The sequence below is a fragment of the Vanacampus margaritifer genome, chromosome 5 (assembly GCF_051991255.1).
Source record: "Vanacampus margaritifer isolate UIUO_Vmar chromosome 5, RoL_Vmar_1.0, whole genome shotgun sequence".
NCBI classification, from domain to species: Eukaryota; Metazoa; Chordata; class Actinopteri; order Syngnathiformes; family Syngnathidae; genus Vanacampus; species Vanacampus margaritifer.
The window spans coordinates 7,351,570-7,367,721 of record NC_135436.1 but is presented as its reverse complement, the minus strand read 5'-3'; the positions used below and the strand labels follow the sequence as shown (position 1 = coordinate 7,367,721).

General features: G+C 38.9%; 1 protein-coding gene across 8 annotated transcripts in view; it reads left to right on the top strand.

Annotated features, from left to right (window-relative positions):
- fat3a (FAT atypical cadherin 3a) overlaps positions 1-16,152 on the top strand; it is a 215,463-nt gene that overhangs the window by 188,923 nt on the left and 10,388 nt on the right. For 5 of the 8 annotated variants that reach the window (XM_077565583.1, XM_077565586.1, XM_077565584.1 and 2 more), the window contains 4 exons: positions 3,297-3,450; positions 10,592-11,304; positions 12,023-12,136; positions 14,359-14,418. In XM_077565583.1, coding sequence (XP_077421709.1) covers positions 3,297-3,450; positions 10,592-11,304; positions 12,023-12,136; positions 14,359-14,418 — 1,041 coding nt within the window. The remainder of the gene's footprint in view (positions 1-3,296; positions 3,451-10,591; positions 11,305-12,022; positions 12,137-14,358; positions 14,419-16,152) is intronic. The other 3 variants (XM_077565588.1, XM_077565587.1, XM_077565585.1) reach the window with 1 other exon arrangement.

Sequence of the window (16,152 nt, the reverse complement as noted above, 5' to 3'; positions counted from 1 at the left end):
ATCAGAATCGTATCGGGGACCAAAAAACGGAACACCACTAGTAATAAGCAGTGTGCAATACTGTCAATATAGGGAAGTGTGTTTCTGTTAGAAAGGGCTCTGGTGCCATCTTCTGGTAACTTAGAGCTTTCAAAAAACTTTGAATCTGTGAATTTTTCAGCGAATAACCGAGGTAGGATAATGTTACCAAAAATATCTGTGAATAGGTGACTTTGAGAGTTCCAAGAACAGACTTTCTGAAAAGAGTTAAGTTAATTAGACACTCTTAATGGCCCATTTATGCGGATTTGAAGCAGATTTAAAAACAACAGAACTATAAGACTTCTAGCAACTGCTTGCTTCTGTTGGACTTCCAATTTCTTTATTTATACCGCATGAGCAAACATTAGTGGTAATTGTTGTTTTCTGCAATACAAATTAACACTGTGAAAATTTACTGCCTCTGTTGTATTGGAAACACAAAATGAAAGGTTTAGATTTCCTTTGTGAATGTATTATTTTAAGGGCGGTACTGTACTTTGTTTTCATGCATTTGCATGTACAGTGTTCACTCCTTTGTCGCAGATTAATTTTTCGCGGCCTCGCTGTTTCGTGCATTTTTTACAGCGTGCTTTTTATTTTACAGCGTGCATTTTGGTTTGTTTGGGGGTTTTTTACAGTGTATGTACGCGCCGTTCATCGCCGCCATCAGAAGGCTCAGTGCACCGCCTGCCGCCCGCCCCAGGGTTCTCGCAGGCCTGCGCGGCCACAACACTCGAGTGGAGTTTTGGGGGCACCGCGGCAATGCGGTCCCGGTCAAAATGGGTTTGCTTGTCCTGCCTCGTATCTTCATCATTAAAAATGAGATTGTCTGTCCCGAACCAGTTGTGGGCCGTTTGAAAATCCTCATTGTCCTGGAGGTCTTTGGGCGGCTCGGACATAAAGGACCAACAAACGCCGGATTTTTGGTGGGCCAGCGGGATAACTTTTGGAAAATCCTCGGTGTCCTGTAGGTCCCCAGCCCTACGTCCTACCGGGGACATACGGGCATCCTCGGATTCGCCTCGACAAGACCTTTCCAACAGTGTATGGCCTGTCGCCTTCCGACAGTTTCCCAATTTCATGCCCTGGAACGCTCCAGCGTGCGTCCGCCACTGCCCCATGGCTCACCCCTAGATTACATTGCATGCGTGTGCATTGCGGATCCGCTCCGCCAATTTGTTTCCATTTCCAGCTTGTTCATATTACATCAGATGCGTATGCGCTGCAGATCGACTGTCGACCAGCGCCGGCCACCAGGCAGCAATGCGTTCCAGAGCCGCCCGGTCAAAATTGATTTCTCAGCCTCGTATCATCATCATTAAAATTAAGAGTACTATGAACAAAAAAACATTTTTGAATAAATGAATGAATGAATTTTATTTTTTCAAACACACATACAGTGCTGCTCAACATTTTGTGAACCTCTTGAGCAATTTGGACTTTGCAATCGTTTCAACCTGATTTTGTTGTTCAACCTGAATCATTACATTTGATATGAAATAACAGTTGTGGGTTTATCAATTCAATGCGTTGTTCTTTTTTTTGCAATTGTGTTGTCAAAACTTAATTAAAAAGAGTTTTCGGTCAATTCATGCAGGTGCAAAAGTAAGTGAACCCTGAGCTGCATTACTTAAAACAAGCAGTCAAGTAGGATCAGATAGGACAAATTGGTAGCTAAACTAACCACTGAAATGGACCAATGAAATGAGAGGTTTAGCAAAGAAATTGTGCATCACTGACTAAAACGGCGACAAAACCACATCACTTTAGTCTTACCCAGGTGAACCCATACAGGTCAGTCATGCTGAGAGACACGTGCATGCTTCAACAATCAGAAGAAAAGTCAATCAACAAGGCTTTCATGGAAGGCTTGCGAGGTAGAAGCCTCTGCTCACAAAAAAGATCAAAGCTGCCCATCTCAACTTTGCCAGAGAGTACCTGGACAAACCTAAAGCTTTTTGAAAATCCCTTCTGTGGACAGACAAGTCCAAAATGGAGCTATTTGGTCACAACTAAAACAGTCATGTTTGGTGAAAAGTCAACACTGCATACCAGCAAAAGAACCTTCACCCTAGAGTGCAGCAAAGTGGTGAGAATGTTAAGTTCTGGGCTGGCTTTTCATCCTCAGGACCTGGACTACTCCTATTGTCCAGGGAATCATGAATTCAGAGGAATATTGTGAAATCCTCAATCATAACCTGAAGCCGTCCTTTGTAAAATTACAGCCTGGTAGACAATGGATCATGCAACATGACAATAATCCAAAGCATTCCAGCAATACAACCAAGAAATGTCTGAAGAACAACAAGATTCATGTTCTGGATGTGCCCAGTTAAAATCTTGTCTTTAATTCTTTTAAAATACTGAGGCGGAACCTGAAGCGGGCAGTTTATGCTAGAGGCCCATCCAATCTCTCTCAACCGGCTGCGTTTTGCAAGGAAGGGTGGCAAAAATTCCTCCAAAGTAGATGTGAAAGACTGATAAGTCACTAAAGAAAGTGTTTGGATTAAGTTTTCATTGCAAAAGGAGGTGCAATGTCCGATTAAGTGAGAGGTTCACATACTTTTGCACCCATGAAATTTGAGGTTCTTCATTCTTTTGCTCAAGAATGAATGACAATATTATCATTCTTTATGTTCAAGTGCATTATTTTCAATGTCAGCATATTAGATTGGGGTATGACTAAACATTTAATAAGGTTATTTTAATATCAACATTTAATACGTCTTTTTTTAATATTTTAAACAAAAAATCTGACCATGCCTGCAGGTTCACAAACTTTTGAGCAGCACTCTATATATATATATATATATATATATATATATATATATATATATATATATATATATATATATATATATATCGTTGTTGTTTTTTTACCATTTATATTTATTTTTTTGTGTTTAATTTTTGTTATTCGATTTTTTGTATCTGTTTTTATTATCAGTTTTATTCATTTATTTATTTATTTAGTCATTCATTTATTTTTTATTTTGGCAGTTTTGGTCCTCCATAAATTGATTTAAACTGTCTTCTATAAATGGGCAGCTTTGGTAAATGAGGGAGAACCAGTCAAGCTTGAAATGGATTTTGAACAATTTTATGGCCCGGACTATTAAAATGGTAGGAGAGTGTGGAATTATTTGTTAGTCTTTTTTTTTTTTACCTTAAAAGTTCAATGACATTATCAGTAAGTAGTCAATCTAGTCAAATTGTGCAACCTCTCAATTCTTAATTGAGTATTTCCTCTTTTTTTCCCCTCTGCTGTCTTCCAGGATTCTCATGCAGCTGTAACCTCTTGTACACTGGAGGGCGCTGTGAGATCGAGATAACGGCATGTGTGCCCAATCCATGCAAGAACGGTGGAATGTGTAAGGCTATTGGCAACGCATTCCTCTGCAGCTGTAGAAGAGGCTTCATGGGTCTGACGTGAGTATCATTCCAATCAAGTTCTGAATGTGAAAAGAGGTTAATGTTGTATACCTTGATTTATTTGATTACAAATTCAGACAAACATGATTAAAAGAGAGATTATACAGTAGAAGAAGATACGACGAACATAAAAAATAATGATTGTTAGATTGTTAATAATTGTAAGACATAGGATAAAAGTAAAGTATATAGTAAAAAAATGTTTTTTTAATTAATTCAGTTTTAAATGTATGCAGCTGCAGGTTCTCTTCAATGATTTTGAAAAAAAAAAAAGCTTAATTTGAGTTTCTTTAAAGTTAAAATTTAAAACTCGTTCACCGTATTTTAAAGCTGCCTTAATAAGGTTGAAACTTTTTTACACATGACTGCTCCCTCTGGACTAAAGTGTAAATACAGCTTCCATAATGCTCGTGCATGAGCCGCGCAGCACTGTACGAGCACTATCAAACAGAAACTCCTCTGGCAAGAGGCCACTATTTACAGACTAGCAAAGATGACTTCCACTGATAGAGTGAGAGAAAGAGAAAGATAAGACAATGATAGAGCAATTGTGAATAAATTGCTTGCACAGATAATCTAATTTTATACCGTGATATAGTTTCAAGGAATTTATTATCTAGTAATATTTTAGGCCATGATACTGTAGTTCAAATACATAATAATGCTCAAATTCATTTGTTCCTCATAATACTTCAAATCAAGCAACTAAAAATGAAACGTATTCTTGCACACATTGGAAACGTGTGTCTGTGTTCTGTTTATATAAACTGTTGACTGGAAAGACGCTGACGTTGCGAATAATCATAATAATAAATACGATAATAATAATAGTAATAATAATAATAACTCCTCACATGAATGTTGCCAGCAAACGTGGCTTGGAATCTCACCTTTTTATTTGTCTTCACACAATCGGCTAGTAGCTACTGTTGGCCGCAGCCAACGCCGGAAACAAGAAACTAGCGAGCCGAATTAGCACACGAGCTAACAACAACACGAAGCTATGAGTCCCTCCTCCCCTGCGAATGCAGACAACAGAATGTGCAACACATATGGAAAGCCCTTTGAGCATTTATTCCTTACTTGTTAACATGTATGCTCAGTAAAAGCTTACTTGTACACTTAATGTAAGCTTACTTGTAAACATGAAAGCTCAATGTAAGCTTACAACTAGTAAACTAGTGCCACTATTGAGTGAAGGAATATTTGATTACTATATTAAGTGTAATCTTTGCGTGTCCAAATAATTGTATTCAGGATCTGATGAAGAAGTTTTCTTGCAAGAATTTATTTAGAAGCTTCTAAAGACACCGTTAGGACATCCACGTCTGAATGCGACGTAGACCCCCCAAGAGTGTGACAATTTACAGAACATCGACTCATTTATACTCAAAAGATAAAAGGTTCCTCCTCCCGGCTCTTGATTGAACAAAGGGCAGACATGTCATCTCCTAGATTGAACAAAGGTGTAAGGTTGATGGTAAACAGACATCTTTATACAGTTCCCCTTCTTGATTGGGGGAACAGAAGTAATCAAAATCTGACCCCAGACCTTCAGTCCCTAAGTGACAAGAGACTCTGACAACATCATGCACATTGCCCCTCCAACAGCATTTGAGGGTACAAAGATCAAATAAAGTTCACAAAATCACCATCCCACTGTATTCTTTTAAACACTCATGATTATATCTCATTGATTTGCCTATAAGTAAATTCAAAAACAGTAAAACATCAAATTGAAAATGTTAAATGTCTTCATGAGCAATTTGGTTTTCACTTGTTCTACTAGTGAACATTTGGGAATCATAGCTACCTAGCAAATTCAAAAGACTGTAAAACTATCTGACTAGTGAGCATGTTAGCATCCACTAGTTCTACTAGTGAACATTTTAGACCTCACTAGTTGAACTAGTTCAGTCAAAATGTCTCACTACTGTAGTGTAACTAGTGGAAATTTTGGGCATCACTAGTTAACTAGTAAAAACGTTTGAGTGTCACTAGTTCAACATGTAGACTTTAAGAGGCTTTCACTAGTTAAGTGAAAGAGCTAGTCAGTGTTTTGTCATTCACTAGTTAACAAGTAGGTATTTCAGCTCTCACTAGTAAGCTAGTGCAGGAAATCAGAGGTAACCGTCAACTAGTAAACATGTTAGAGCTTTTGTGCCTTATTAGTTAACTAGTAAGACTTTGAACATTACTTGTTTGGTCCAGTGGGCAACTAGTGCATAAAAAGCTGACTAGCTGCGAGTTTGGCACTACATGCATGCTTGTATGTGTCACTAGTTAGACTTGTGTCAGCACTAGTTGGATTAAAGTGGCACAAGTTGCAGAAAATGGGTGACATGTCAGTTTTTGTACAAGTAGTACGACAAAGCGCAGAACTAGTATGGCTGAATGTCTGACGAAGGCTGCACTAGTTAGGAAACACTACTGTCTGCTATCAAGGATATGGAATAAATGCTCAAAGGGCTTACCATAAACACAGGAACACTTATGTATCAACCATACACGGATCATGTCCTCTAGAATAGATCACATTTACAAAGCTCATAAGCAATATTAGTTCTGGATTTCCACCTTCATTTGTCATCATTATTGTTTATATCTTATTTTGACATATAGTTGCTATCATATCTTACCTTCTCAGTAGAAAGGAAGCCAACTGTCACTGCTCCGATGCTTGCACGAGTCCTCTGTCTGTGCCTATCAGACTATATTTTTGCTTGTTTCGTCGCGCTGGATAAGACTTGTTGTTTTTTTTTTTTTGCGGAGTTCCAGCTGTGCTCGAACGCGTCCTTTTCTTACTCTTGGCAGATTCCATACTCATCAATGTAAAAGCTTGCAGTCGTGTTGTCTCGGGGTGAGCACTTTTTTTACGCGTTATGGTGGAAACTTTTATTTTTATTTTATTTTATTTTTTGAGCATTCCAGCAATACATTCAAATCACGCAGACAAATAAATTAAAACAACGAGGCAGAAGTAAAAAAGGAAAAAAAATGAATTGGAAACTCTACCCAAGAGCGCACATGACGTCACACTCTTAGCGTATTCGCCCCGAATGCCTCTATTTAGAAGAGACTGGTAGGCTTATCGACGCAGTTGTAAAAATCTGTAATTCTGACATTTAAACTTGCTTTAATGCAGCTTTGAAGAAACTCAACGAAACCCTTATTTTTATTGGAAATCTTTGAACAGAACCCGCAGCAGACCATCTGCCTCCTTTCGCTGGGTGGAAATTGAGGTGCGATATATGGAGGACCAAAACTGCCCAAATTAGAAATATATAAATGACTAAATGAATAAAAGTAAAAATAAAAACAGATCTAAAAATATAATTCAAAAATGAGTTTATAACTATGCATTGTTCTCATCCCTCTGCAGTAATTATATTCACTATCGCTGAATATATATACAAAATAATAGAAAATATATATATTAATATTTAATTATTTTTATATATTTATTTTTGTATGTATGTATGTATTTTTTTTCATCTTGTTTTTTTTATATAAATGTTTACTTTTTTAATTTATTTATTTATGGGTATATTTTTTGTTTTTGTTATTTTCATTGATATTTATTTTTTTGTATTTATTTATTTTTATTATATTTTTTATATCTGTTTTTTATTTATTTATTTAATTTAGTCACTTATTCATTTTTAATTTGGGTAGTTTTGGTCCTCCAAACGATAGAAAGCGATAGTGAATATAATTACTGTAGAGGGATGAGAACAATGCATAGTTATAAACAAATTTTTGTTCCTAACCATCCTATTTCTGCAAATGGTGGCTGGGTGCAAGGCGAAAAGTCTTTATTTGAAAAAATAATATTAAGCAATAATGTATGTTGCATAGTTTGGACTATGGAAACACACATACTACCAAATGAAAGATTGGACTCTCATCTTTCATCAGAAAAAAAAGTTTGTTTCTACCTTATTCCGTTTTTCAGTAATCAACAATAGAAAATGGTTAGTTTCACCCAAATACTCTGTTTTTAAACAAAAAAATGGAGAAATCAAGCTTTTTGTGAAACGATATTATTTCATGCACTCTAGTGAATTTTTTCTCCCATGAATGATGCCACAAACACCTAAACAGTGCTTTACTTCTGTAAAACACTACCACCAACAATGAAAAAGTGTTTTTTGATAGCAAAATACGTTTATTTACATTCAACAGTGTAACAATTTGACAAAACTATTTACAAATGTGTGCAACCGTGGTACTATTTACAATTGTGGGGATGTTTCAAATACAGTTTTTCTTTTTGTAACACTCCCCTGCGTGCAAGGAGACGCAGCAGGATTTGCACAACAGATTAGTTTCACTGCGACTGCAGACGCTACACTTTTTTGCTGGCTTTTTTTTCCGGGGAATGTGTGTTTGGCCATGTTCCCATCAAGTCTACTCTCAGGATCATGATACGGTGACTTACGGGTGGTGTTACGTCTGGCTTCCTCATGTCCTTCAGTTCCTATACCGGGTGGTTGATCCATCTTATCCGCTCCATTCATGGTGGCATCGTAGTCCATAACCAGTGTCTTCTCCGTGATCAGACTGTACCCACTCCTCCGACGAATATGCATTGGACTCGGGGCACTCTTCGTCGTCCGATTGAACGTCCGCCTGAGCGTGCTCGGTTGTGCTTCGCGTTTTCCGGCGTTAGCATCGCTAGCCGGTGTGGCTTTATGACGTGATCATAGCCGCCGCGTCAACCTCGGAGTCACCATCATCATCATCGTCGTCATCAATGTGCTCTTTAGCATTGGTCAATGCTTTTCGTCTTTGAAAAAAATGCTCAAGCGTGAGCTGCTTGCAACCGGTCGCCATTATGGCTTCCTCAGCCATTGTCCCCTCAACACTCTAGCTCCGCCTCACGTCTTCTACTGACGCCTACCCAATCTTGTCCAAAGAGAGTCATCGCTGCCATCTAGGGGCCAAAAATAGGCATTATACTAACTAGATCTGCTTGATACTTTCAGCACAGCTGGCCAAGGCTTTCCTCCACCCGTTTCCCAAAAAAACTTGGTGAACGTCTTTTAACGTCTTTGGCGCTCCTCCGTAGGTTTTTACTAAACGTCATTTAACGTTTTTGGCAGTAAAAGAGTTAAACTACGCTGACCTCATTCAAAATTGAATTAAATACCACTAAGTCCAGAATTTATTAATGCTACATGTACTTGTGCTGCATGTTTTTCATTTACCCTGCAACCTCTAACCTGCTGAAGGAATTGGAGACAATCATAATAGATGGAAGCAGTGATAAATCTACAGTTATTTCTAAATGCAATATTAGTTTAGAATAGAATAGATCGATTTTTTAATAGAATAGATAGATTATTTTTAGAATAGAATAAAAGTGATTCTAGTTCAGGAATTACAACAGTGGTTCTTAACCTTGTTGGAGGAAATGAATCCCACATTCCCCTAACCCTGATCTAATAATAATAATATGAATTTTGTCGTGGCAGCACGGTGGCTGACTGGTTAGCACGTCCGCCTCCCAGTGCAGAGGACGTGAGATCGAGTCCGGGCTTCGGCCTTCCTGGGTGGAGTTTGCATGTTCTCCCCATGCTTGCGTGGGTTTTCACCGGGTACTCCGGTTTCCTCCCACATTCCAAAAACATGCATGGCAGGTTAATTGAACTCTCCAAATTGTCCCTAGGTGTGAATGTGAGTGTGGTTGTTCGTCTCTGTGTGCCCTGCGATTGGCTGGCAACCAGTTCAGGGTGTACCCCGCCTACTGCCCGAAGCCAGCTGGGATAGGCTCCAGCACCCCCGTGACCCTAGTGAGGAAAAGCGGCCAAGAAAATGGATGGATGGATGGATGGATGAATTTTGTCAAATTCAAGGGTATTGGGTTTACTGGTGAACATAGCGGGTAGCCTTTTCATTCATTCTGGCTCTCTTCATCTTTAATTCAGCACGCGTTGTGTTTTTGTATTCTCCATCTCCATGCAGCTTAAGGAAGTGCTCTTTGAGCTTTACTAGATACTTGAAGCTAGTTGTGCTAGACTAGAATTGCCCAAGTTGGCATTGCAAATCATGCAGTTAGGACGCTGACTCCAATCACTCAACTCTACTCTCTATTTATAAAGCACACAGTAAATTTTGTAAAATTTTGTAAATTTGACTCAGTTTTAGAGTAATATTTCTAATTGGAAGATAGTAAAATAAAGAATTGGAAAAAATAAAAGAGACTCCAAGGAGGAGGAACGAACTCGCGTCCTTCATCTTGGGAGACAATCTACTCCCTGAGCCACGCAGCTCCTGCTGTGTGTTAGTATATCGCTCATGTCAGCTGGAATCTTTCCAACTCCAAGAGACCAAAAACGATGTCTTTGGTCTCTTGGATTTAAGAAAACAGTAGGAGGGGCAAGCTCAGGTGGTAGTGTGGCAGTCTCCGAAGCTGAAGGACGTGAGTTCGTTCCTCAACCCTTGAGGGACTTTTATTTATTTATTTTTTCCAATTCTTTATTTTACTCTCTTCCTAGTGTAAATCTTAGCCTACTGTAAAACTGAGTCTAATTGGTCCCACTCTAAATCGAGTCAAATTTACTCTAAATAGAGTCAAATCTACACTACAGAATTTACTGTGCACTTTCAAACAACCATCTCTGTTTTCTTAAGATGGAACCAAGGGGCAGCAGATGCAAACAGCAGAGGTCCCAGAACTGAACCCTGTGGAACACCAAAAGTTCTGTTTTACATGTGAATTCATATTGCACATATTCGTCTGACCAGTTTCTTTTTATTTATTCATTTGCTCAACATAATTAGTATGAAGGAATTACAATAATGAAGAAATCACACGACGTACCATCACAAGAGTCACAAGTTAACTACTGAGCACATCGAATTCCCTGCAGCACAGATGGGTCAAGCGGGAGTGGGGGGGATCATCACGAATCATATTAGTTGGGTGTGTATCTCGAACCCCTGAGGTTTGATCGAACCCAGGTTCTTAATATTGTAACGAGCACATTTATAATTGAATTTCCATTTTATATTGGGTAAACAAAACAAGAATTAAAGAAAAATGTATTATTTTTTCATCTCACAGATAGCGGATCCTTTGTGCAGCCATTGCTATTCATGCATTCTTCTCCTTCTTCTTTCCACCACGGCGCAGCTGCGAGAAAGACGTGAATGAATGTGACCGCAGCAATCCCGAGGGCGAGTGTGAGAACGGCGGCATCTGTGTCAACACTCACGGTTCGTTCTACTGTAACTGCACTGCGGGCTTTGTGGGCCAGCGTTGCAGCCTGCGGCCCGTCGTGGTCCCCGACATGCAAGCCGGACACGCCGTAGTGGGGAAGGAGGAGTTGATCGGCATCGCCGTGGTGCTGTTTGTCATCACCACCCTAGTCATCCTCTTCATCGCTTTCCGCAAGAAGGTCTTCCAAAAGAGCTACTCACGAAACAACCTGTCACTGATCCAGGACCCGGCCACAGCAGCCCTTCTCAACAAAGCCAACGGCGTTCAGTTTAAGACCCTGCACTGCACAGCGGGAGACCCCATCAATCTTTACTCAGAGACCGGCCTGGGGCCCACCGTGGTGGGAGCGGGTGGGATGATGGGACCGCCGCAGGTGCCCGTCAGGCCTATGGCGTACACGCCTTGTTTCCAGGGTGATCCACGGTCCACACTGGAGAAGATGGTGGATGGGCGCACTGTGGAGCATACAGAGATGAGCACCTTTCACCCGGAGTCGCCCAGGATTTTGTCAGGCTCCACCAGGAGGGGGGTTGTGGTTTGCAGCGTAGCCCCAAACCTGCCCCCAGTTTCCCCTTGTCGATCCGACTGCGACTCCATACAAAAGAGTCCGTGGGACAGCGATGACGGTGAGAACGTTTGCCAGAAAGATTTTTTTTAAAGGCTACAGCAAGGTTATTTCAGTTAACTAAAACTAACTCAATAACTAACACTAAAATATTTTCATTAACGAAATAAAATAAAACGAAAACTAACTAACTGAAACTACATTTTACATTTACAAAACTAACTAAAACTAACTATAATTATAGTCATCTTTGTTAATTAATTTAATACATGAGTCTTTGGGTTAATTTAAAAAATGTGATTTAAGTATATTTATTTCAATATTAACCGGAAGAAGTGACGTCATCTAGCAGCAGCCAATAGAAAAGCAGATGATGTCGCTCCGAGGAAGAAGAGGGGTTGGAGAACTGCCACCAAGTTGACTCGTCCGTGCTCTCACGTCTGTCCTCAGTAAGCAATGTGTGTGGGAAGTCTTTTCACACAGTCAGATTTTGGACTTTGGTCAACACACAAGGCGTACCTCGTTATTAGGCGCACCAATTTTATTTGGAACTTAATGCTTGTTATTTAAGAAGAATTGATGTTCCATAATTAATCAATATCGGATTGAACTAAGTGAATCAATTTGAATAGGAAAAAAATTGAAATTGAATCCAACTGAACTCTTGTGAATCAAAATCTAATCAATTGAGGAAAATTTAATCGATAATATACCCAGCCCTAAAATATATGTCATACTTGATTTGTAGTGTGTCCTGATCCTCTATGCTCTCTTTGCAGGTAAAATGGTTGATATGGCCGAGGAAGTAACTTGTCTCTCAGGGAGCAACAAGGGCAGTAATTCCGAGGTCCAGTCGCTGAGCTCCTTTCAGTCCGACTCGTGTGATGACAATGGTAAGAGGCACCCTCTTTCCTTGTGTACCGTGCTGTCAGTAATCCACTCGGAATCTCACAAATCCCTCGAGTTGCAGCTGGTCTTCTAAAATATCTTTGCTTGTTTGCTAAAACTGGGCCTGTGTCTCCACATTGAAATGCAAATACAAATGTTTTCCATAAACATGGATTTCATACATTGGTGAAACGTTTGGCATACAATAGAACACAATACAAAGACCTGGTGTCTTGAGCGTGTGCATGAGGAGAATGAGGATGAAAGAATGGAGGGGACAAGACAATACGGGTGAATTATCAATGAGAAGAGGAGGAATGGAAACATTTACTCCAACAGAAGCTGGCTTCCCTTGTGTTACTTCCACAGCCAACTGTGCCTCATACATTATTTTGCGGAACTGCAGCTCACATAAAACACCTGCTTCATCAAGCGCACTTCCGCCCAATGAGTTTTCCCAAGGCATGCTCCTTTTAGCTTTATTGACTCAAGCATAGCAACCGGTTTTCTTTTTTGTCATAAACAAAATGGTTGATACCAAGCATGTCGATCAGAATTGTAAACAAGGAAGTTTTGTTTTGAATGATGAAACAGTTGTGTAATTGTTCATTTTCTATTCATATAGCGACTAGAATGCAATAGTAAGAGGGTCCATTTTACTGTAATATATTTGTCAAATGACAGGTCCCTCTTCCATTTAGTGTATCGCTACTTAGAGCTGCCACAAGCCATAACGGTTATACAGTAAAAATTGTCAAAATTTGTTACTGTAAAATCCCGTGAATAATACGTACCCGTCTACAATAACACCCCCCCCCCCCTCTTTAACTGTATTAAAATGATATACTTTGTTAACTCATTCACTCACAGCCATTTTCACTGCAGTAACTGGATTTTGACTGATTTTGAAAGGTCCACAGAAATTTGTGTTCTTTTGCTATAAAAGCATGGAACCTACCAAAAGAAAGATTAGACTCTCTTCTTTCGTCAGGAAAAATACATATTTGTATCTGTTTCCATTTTGCAGCAATTAGCATTAGAACATAACTAAGTTTCATCATTATTCACAAATCTATTTAGAAATGTGAGTAAAATAGCATTTTTTCCAACATGGCCCTGGTTGATCTATTTTGCTCTGCTGCCACTTGATGGCCGTTTTTGTAATAATTACCATTGCTTTAAGCGACTTCTTCATGTCAGAAGCTGTATCAAGCTGTATGCTCTAGCATTAAAAAAAACAAAACATTTTTATACGTTTTTGGGTTTGAATGATGTAAGTTACATTGTGTATGAAATGCGCTATAAATCAGTATTTTTTTATTTTTTTTATTTTACAATCCCTAGGTACTGGTAAATGTCTAAACAATGTCAAAATGCTTCATTTACTTGATTTGGGTTTTTTTTTCTTAAAAACAAAACCCCCCAAAAAACGGTGTTATTCACAGGATTTTACAGTTATTTTTCATTGTCGGACTGATGAATGCATGTAGACACAAAACAGCAATGTCCCAACATAAACAGTACCTCCTACAGCTGATATTAGATACTACGACCTATATATCTACTTGTGTATCTATAGGATACTGTGGAGAGCTTCCCACACAGATTATTGTGACATTAAAATTAAGAGTATAATAAACATCCTGAAATGGTTTCCACTGACTTTTTGGCTCTTTTCCAAAGCATATTCTATTGTTGTGACAGCCAGCCGCACTTCTTTCGGATGAGGCTTTTTAATCTTTCGCAACGTCTTGTATGTAGTGCAGCCTTTGTTTGAAGCTTTGCACATGGCTTTCATGTTTTGATTGCGTTGCCGTGTTTTCATGACATCACTTCCTGGAGCGCCCACCACAGTTCCCTCATCAGTTGGGATTCAAAAATGTCAACATCGTTAATGAAAGGCATGCATTTGGCACAATTATTTTTTTGACATTTCAAGCTAATATGATTTTCCAGGTGTATTGTTTTACACTCCCCACTCCATCTTAGTATGTGCTTTGATCCCCCAGGCTTTGTTTTTCATTTGAAATGTTTACCCATTTGCATGCTTGTTTGAAATGTTCATTTTGCAAGAGCAAAAGTGTGAGAGAACTCTTGAGGTTAAAGGTCTTAAAGGAAGTCTTGTCTTCAGGCGGGGATGGCAACTGATGGGGTTTTGAGTGGATGTCCTAATCCATCGGCCTGAATGATTGTCTTTCAAAACATATCTCCTTTCTCCTTCCAAAAGCCTCCATAGTGACCGTCATTCGACTGGTCAATGACGCTGTCGACACAATCGAAAGTGAAGGTACCATGTCACATCCACTTTGCATCTCATCTCTGACTCGTTCACTTTCTCACATTTGTCTTTCTTTCTTTTCTTCTGCAGTTTGAACTGACCAATACGGCACAGCATCCATGAGTTGAACTCTCGTTATAAGTCCCTTTAAGATATTGGCTAGGAGCCAGGCCTTCGGGGAAGTAGCAGAACAATGCCTTATCTTTGTCACCACAAGTTAAGCCCAATAATCACCAAAAGTCTTGGAGACTAGCATACTTGCAAATCCCAAATGCTGACTCAAATATTGACTTACGAATACGTCTAAAGAAACATTTATTTGATGGAATATTCTGCAGTTTCATTGACAACTTGACTTTGTGGCTTTTTCTGCAGGGAAATTGATTTGTTTGAGACTGTATTATAGATTTTTATTTGTAAAAGCTGAGGATTTATTCTACCAGAATGAAGTATGCAGACGGAAAACTGCTGATATTTGCAACTGCTACTGTCTGCACTACAATTGACAAGGCTTTGGAGTTCAGCTCGAGCCTCACATTCTGTGGTTTTGTGTTCAAGGGATCGAAAGGTCAGCTGAATATGACAATAATGTGAGTTCAAATGACGGATGCTGTGTGGAAAATATCATTGGCATTATTTGCATTTGTAATTAGTGATATACAATTTAAATAAATAAATAAATAATTAAATAAAGACCAGGCAATTAACCTAAACATGACTTAAATACACATTCATGTAAGACTATACTGTGTTTATGGTACAATGCAAAGGTTTAAGGCACCATTAGAGTTGTAGTTTTATTAGTTCTATGGCACTGGGGAACAATTTGAAAAACAAAAAAAGGATCAGTTAGATTTTTCTGCTGATTAAGACTGAAATTGGCATGTCGATTCCAAGTTTTTGTCAACGTTTTTTCTGCACAGCTTACCCTCCAGATAAGCAAAATTTCACTGTAATCAGAAAAGCTGAATACAATTGGACTCATCTACAGTCACAATTGAGACGGTGTGGTAAAGGTGTGTACAACTCCCAATAGGTTAGTACTGTCAATATCTGCAAACAGAAAGCTAGCATAGAAAGAATTAAGATAATTCCTGCTGGCTTTTCTCTTAGCCTTTTAACCATGGACAAACCGTAAACCCTTTTTAGTTCCATTTTATTTTATGCTGTTTATTTAGTTTTCAAAGCTTATAACTATTTGATCCTAGTGGTTTTTTCCTATACATGCACATTTATTCAATATTTTTTAAAGAAAATTGGGATCCTTTGCTCAAAAACTTGACGTGATAGAAAAAAAACTAGAACAATTTGGATTCCGCACCCAAGAATGAGTTAAAACAGCTGCCAACCCAATTCATCAAAAAATTTGATCCCCAGTTTAATATAGTATATCCAACAAAAATATCACTCAGACCTCCTCAAAGGCCAAACTGTTATCAACAGTGGGAAAAACACGGGAATTGGCGTATTATTTGTATTTTTATCTATGAGGGTCATTCAATAAATAAGGTGAAAGAAGGACTTGTAATACAGATAGAAGCTTACTTTTTCTTTTTCCAACGTTGTCTCCCAGCACTGTCACACACATTTCCCATCTGTGCACAAGCTTCCGTATTCCCTCAGCGTAAAAATCTTTGGAGTGATGTCTCAGCCAGTCGCTCACAACACTTTTGACTTCATCGTCACTTTCAAACTTCTTTAAACAATTTAGCCCACTTGTTCGGCTGAAACATGTGGCACCAT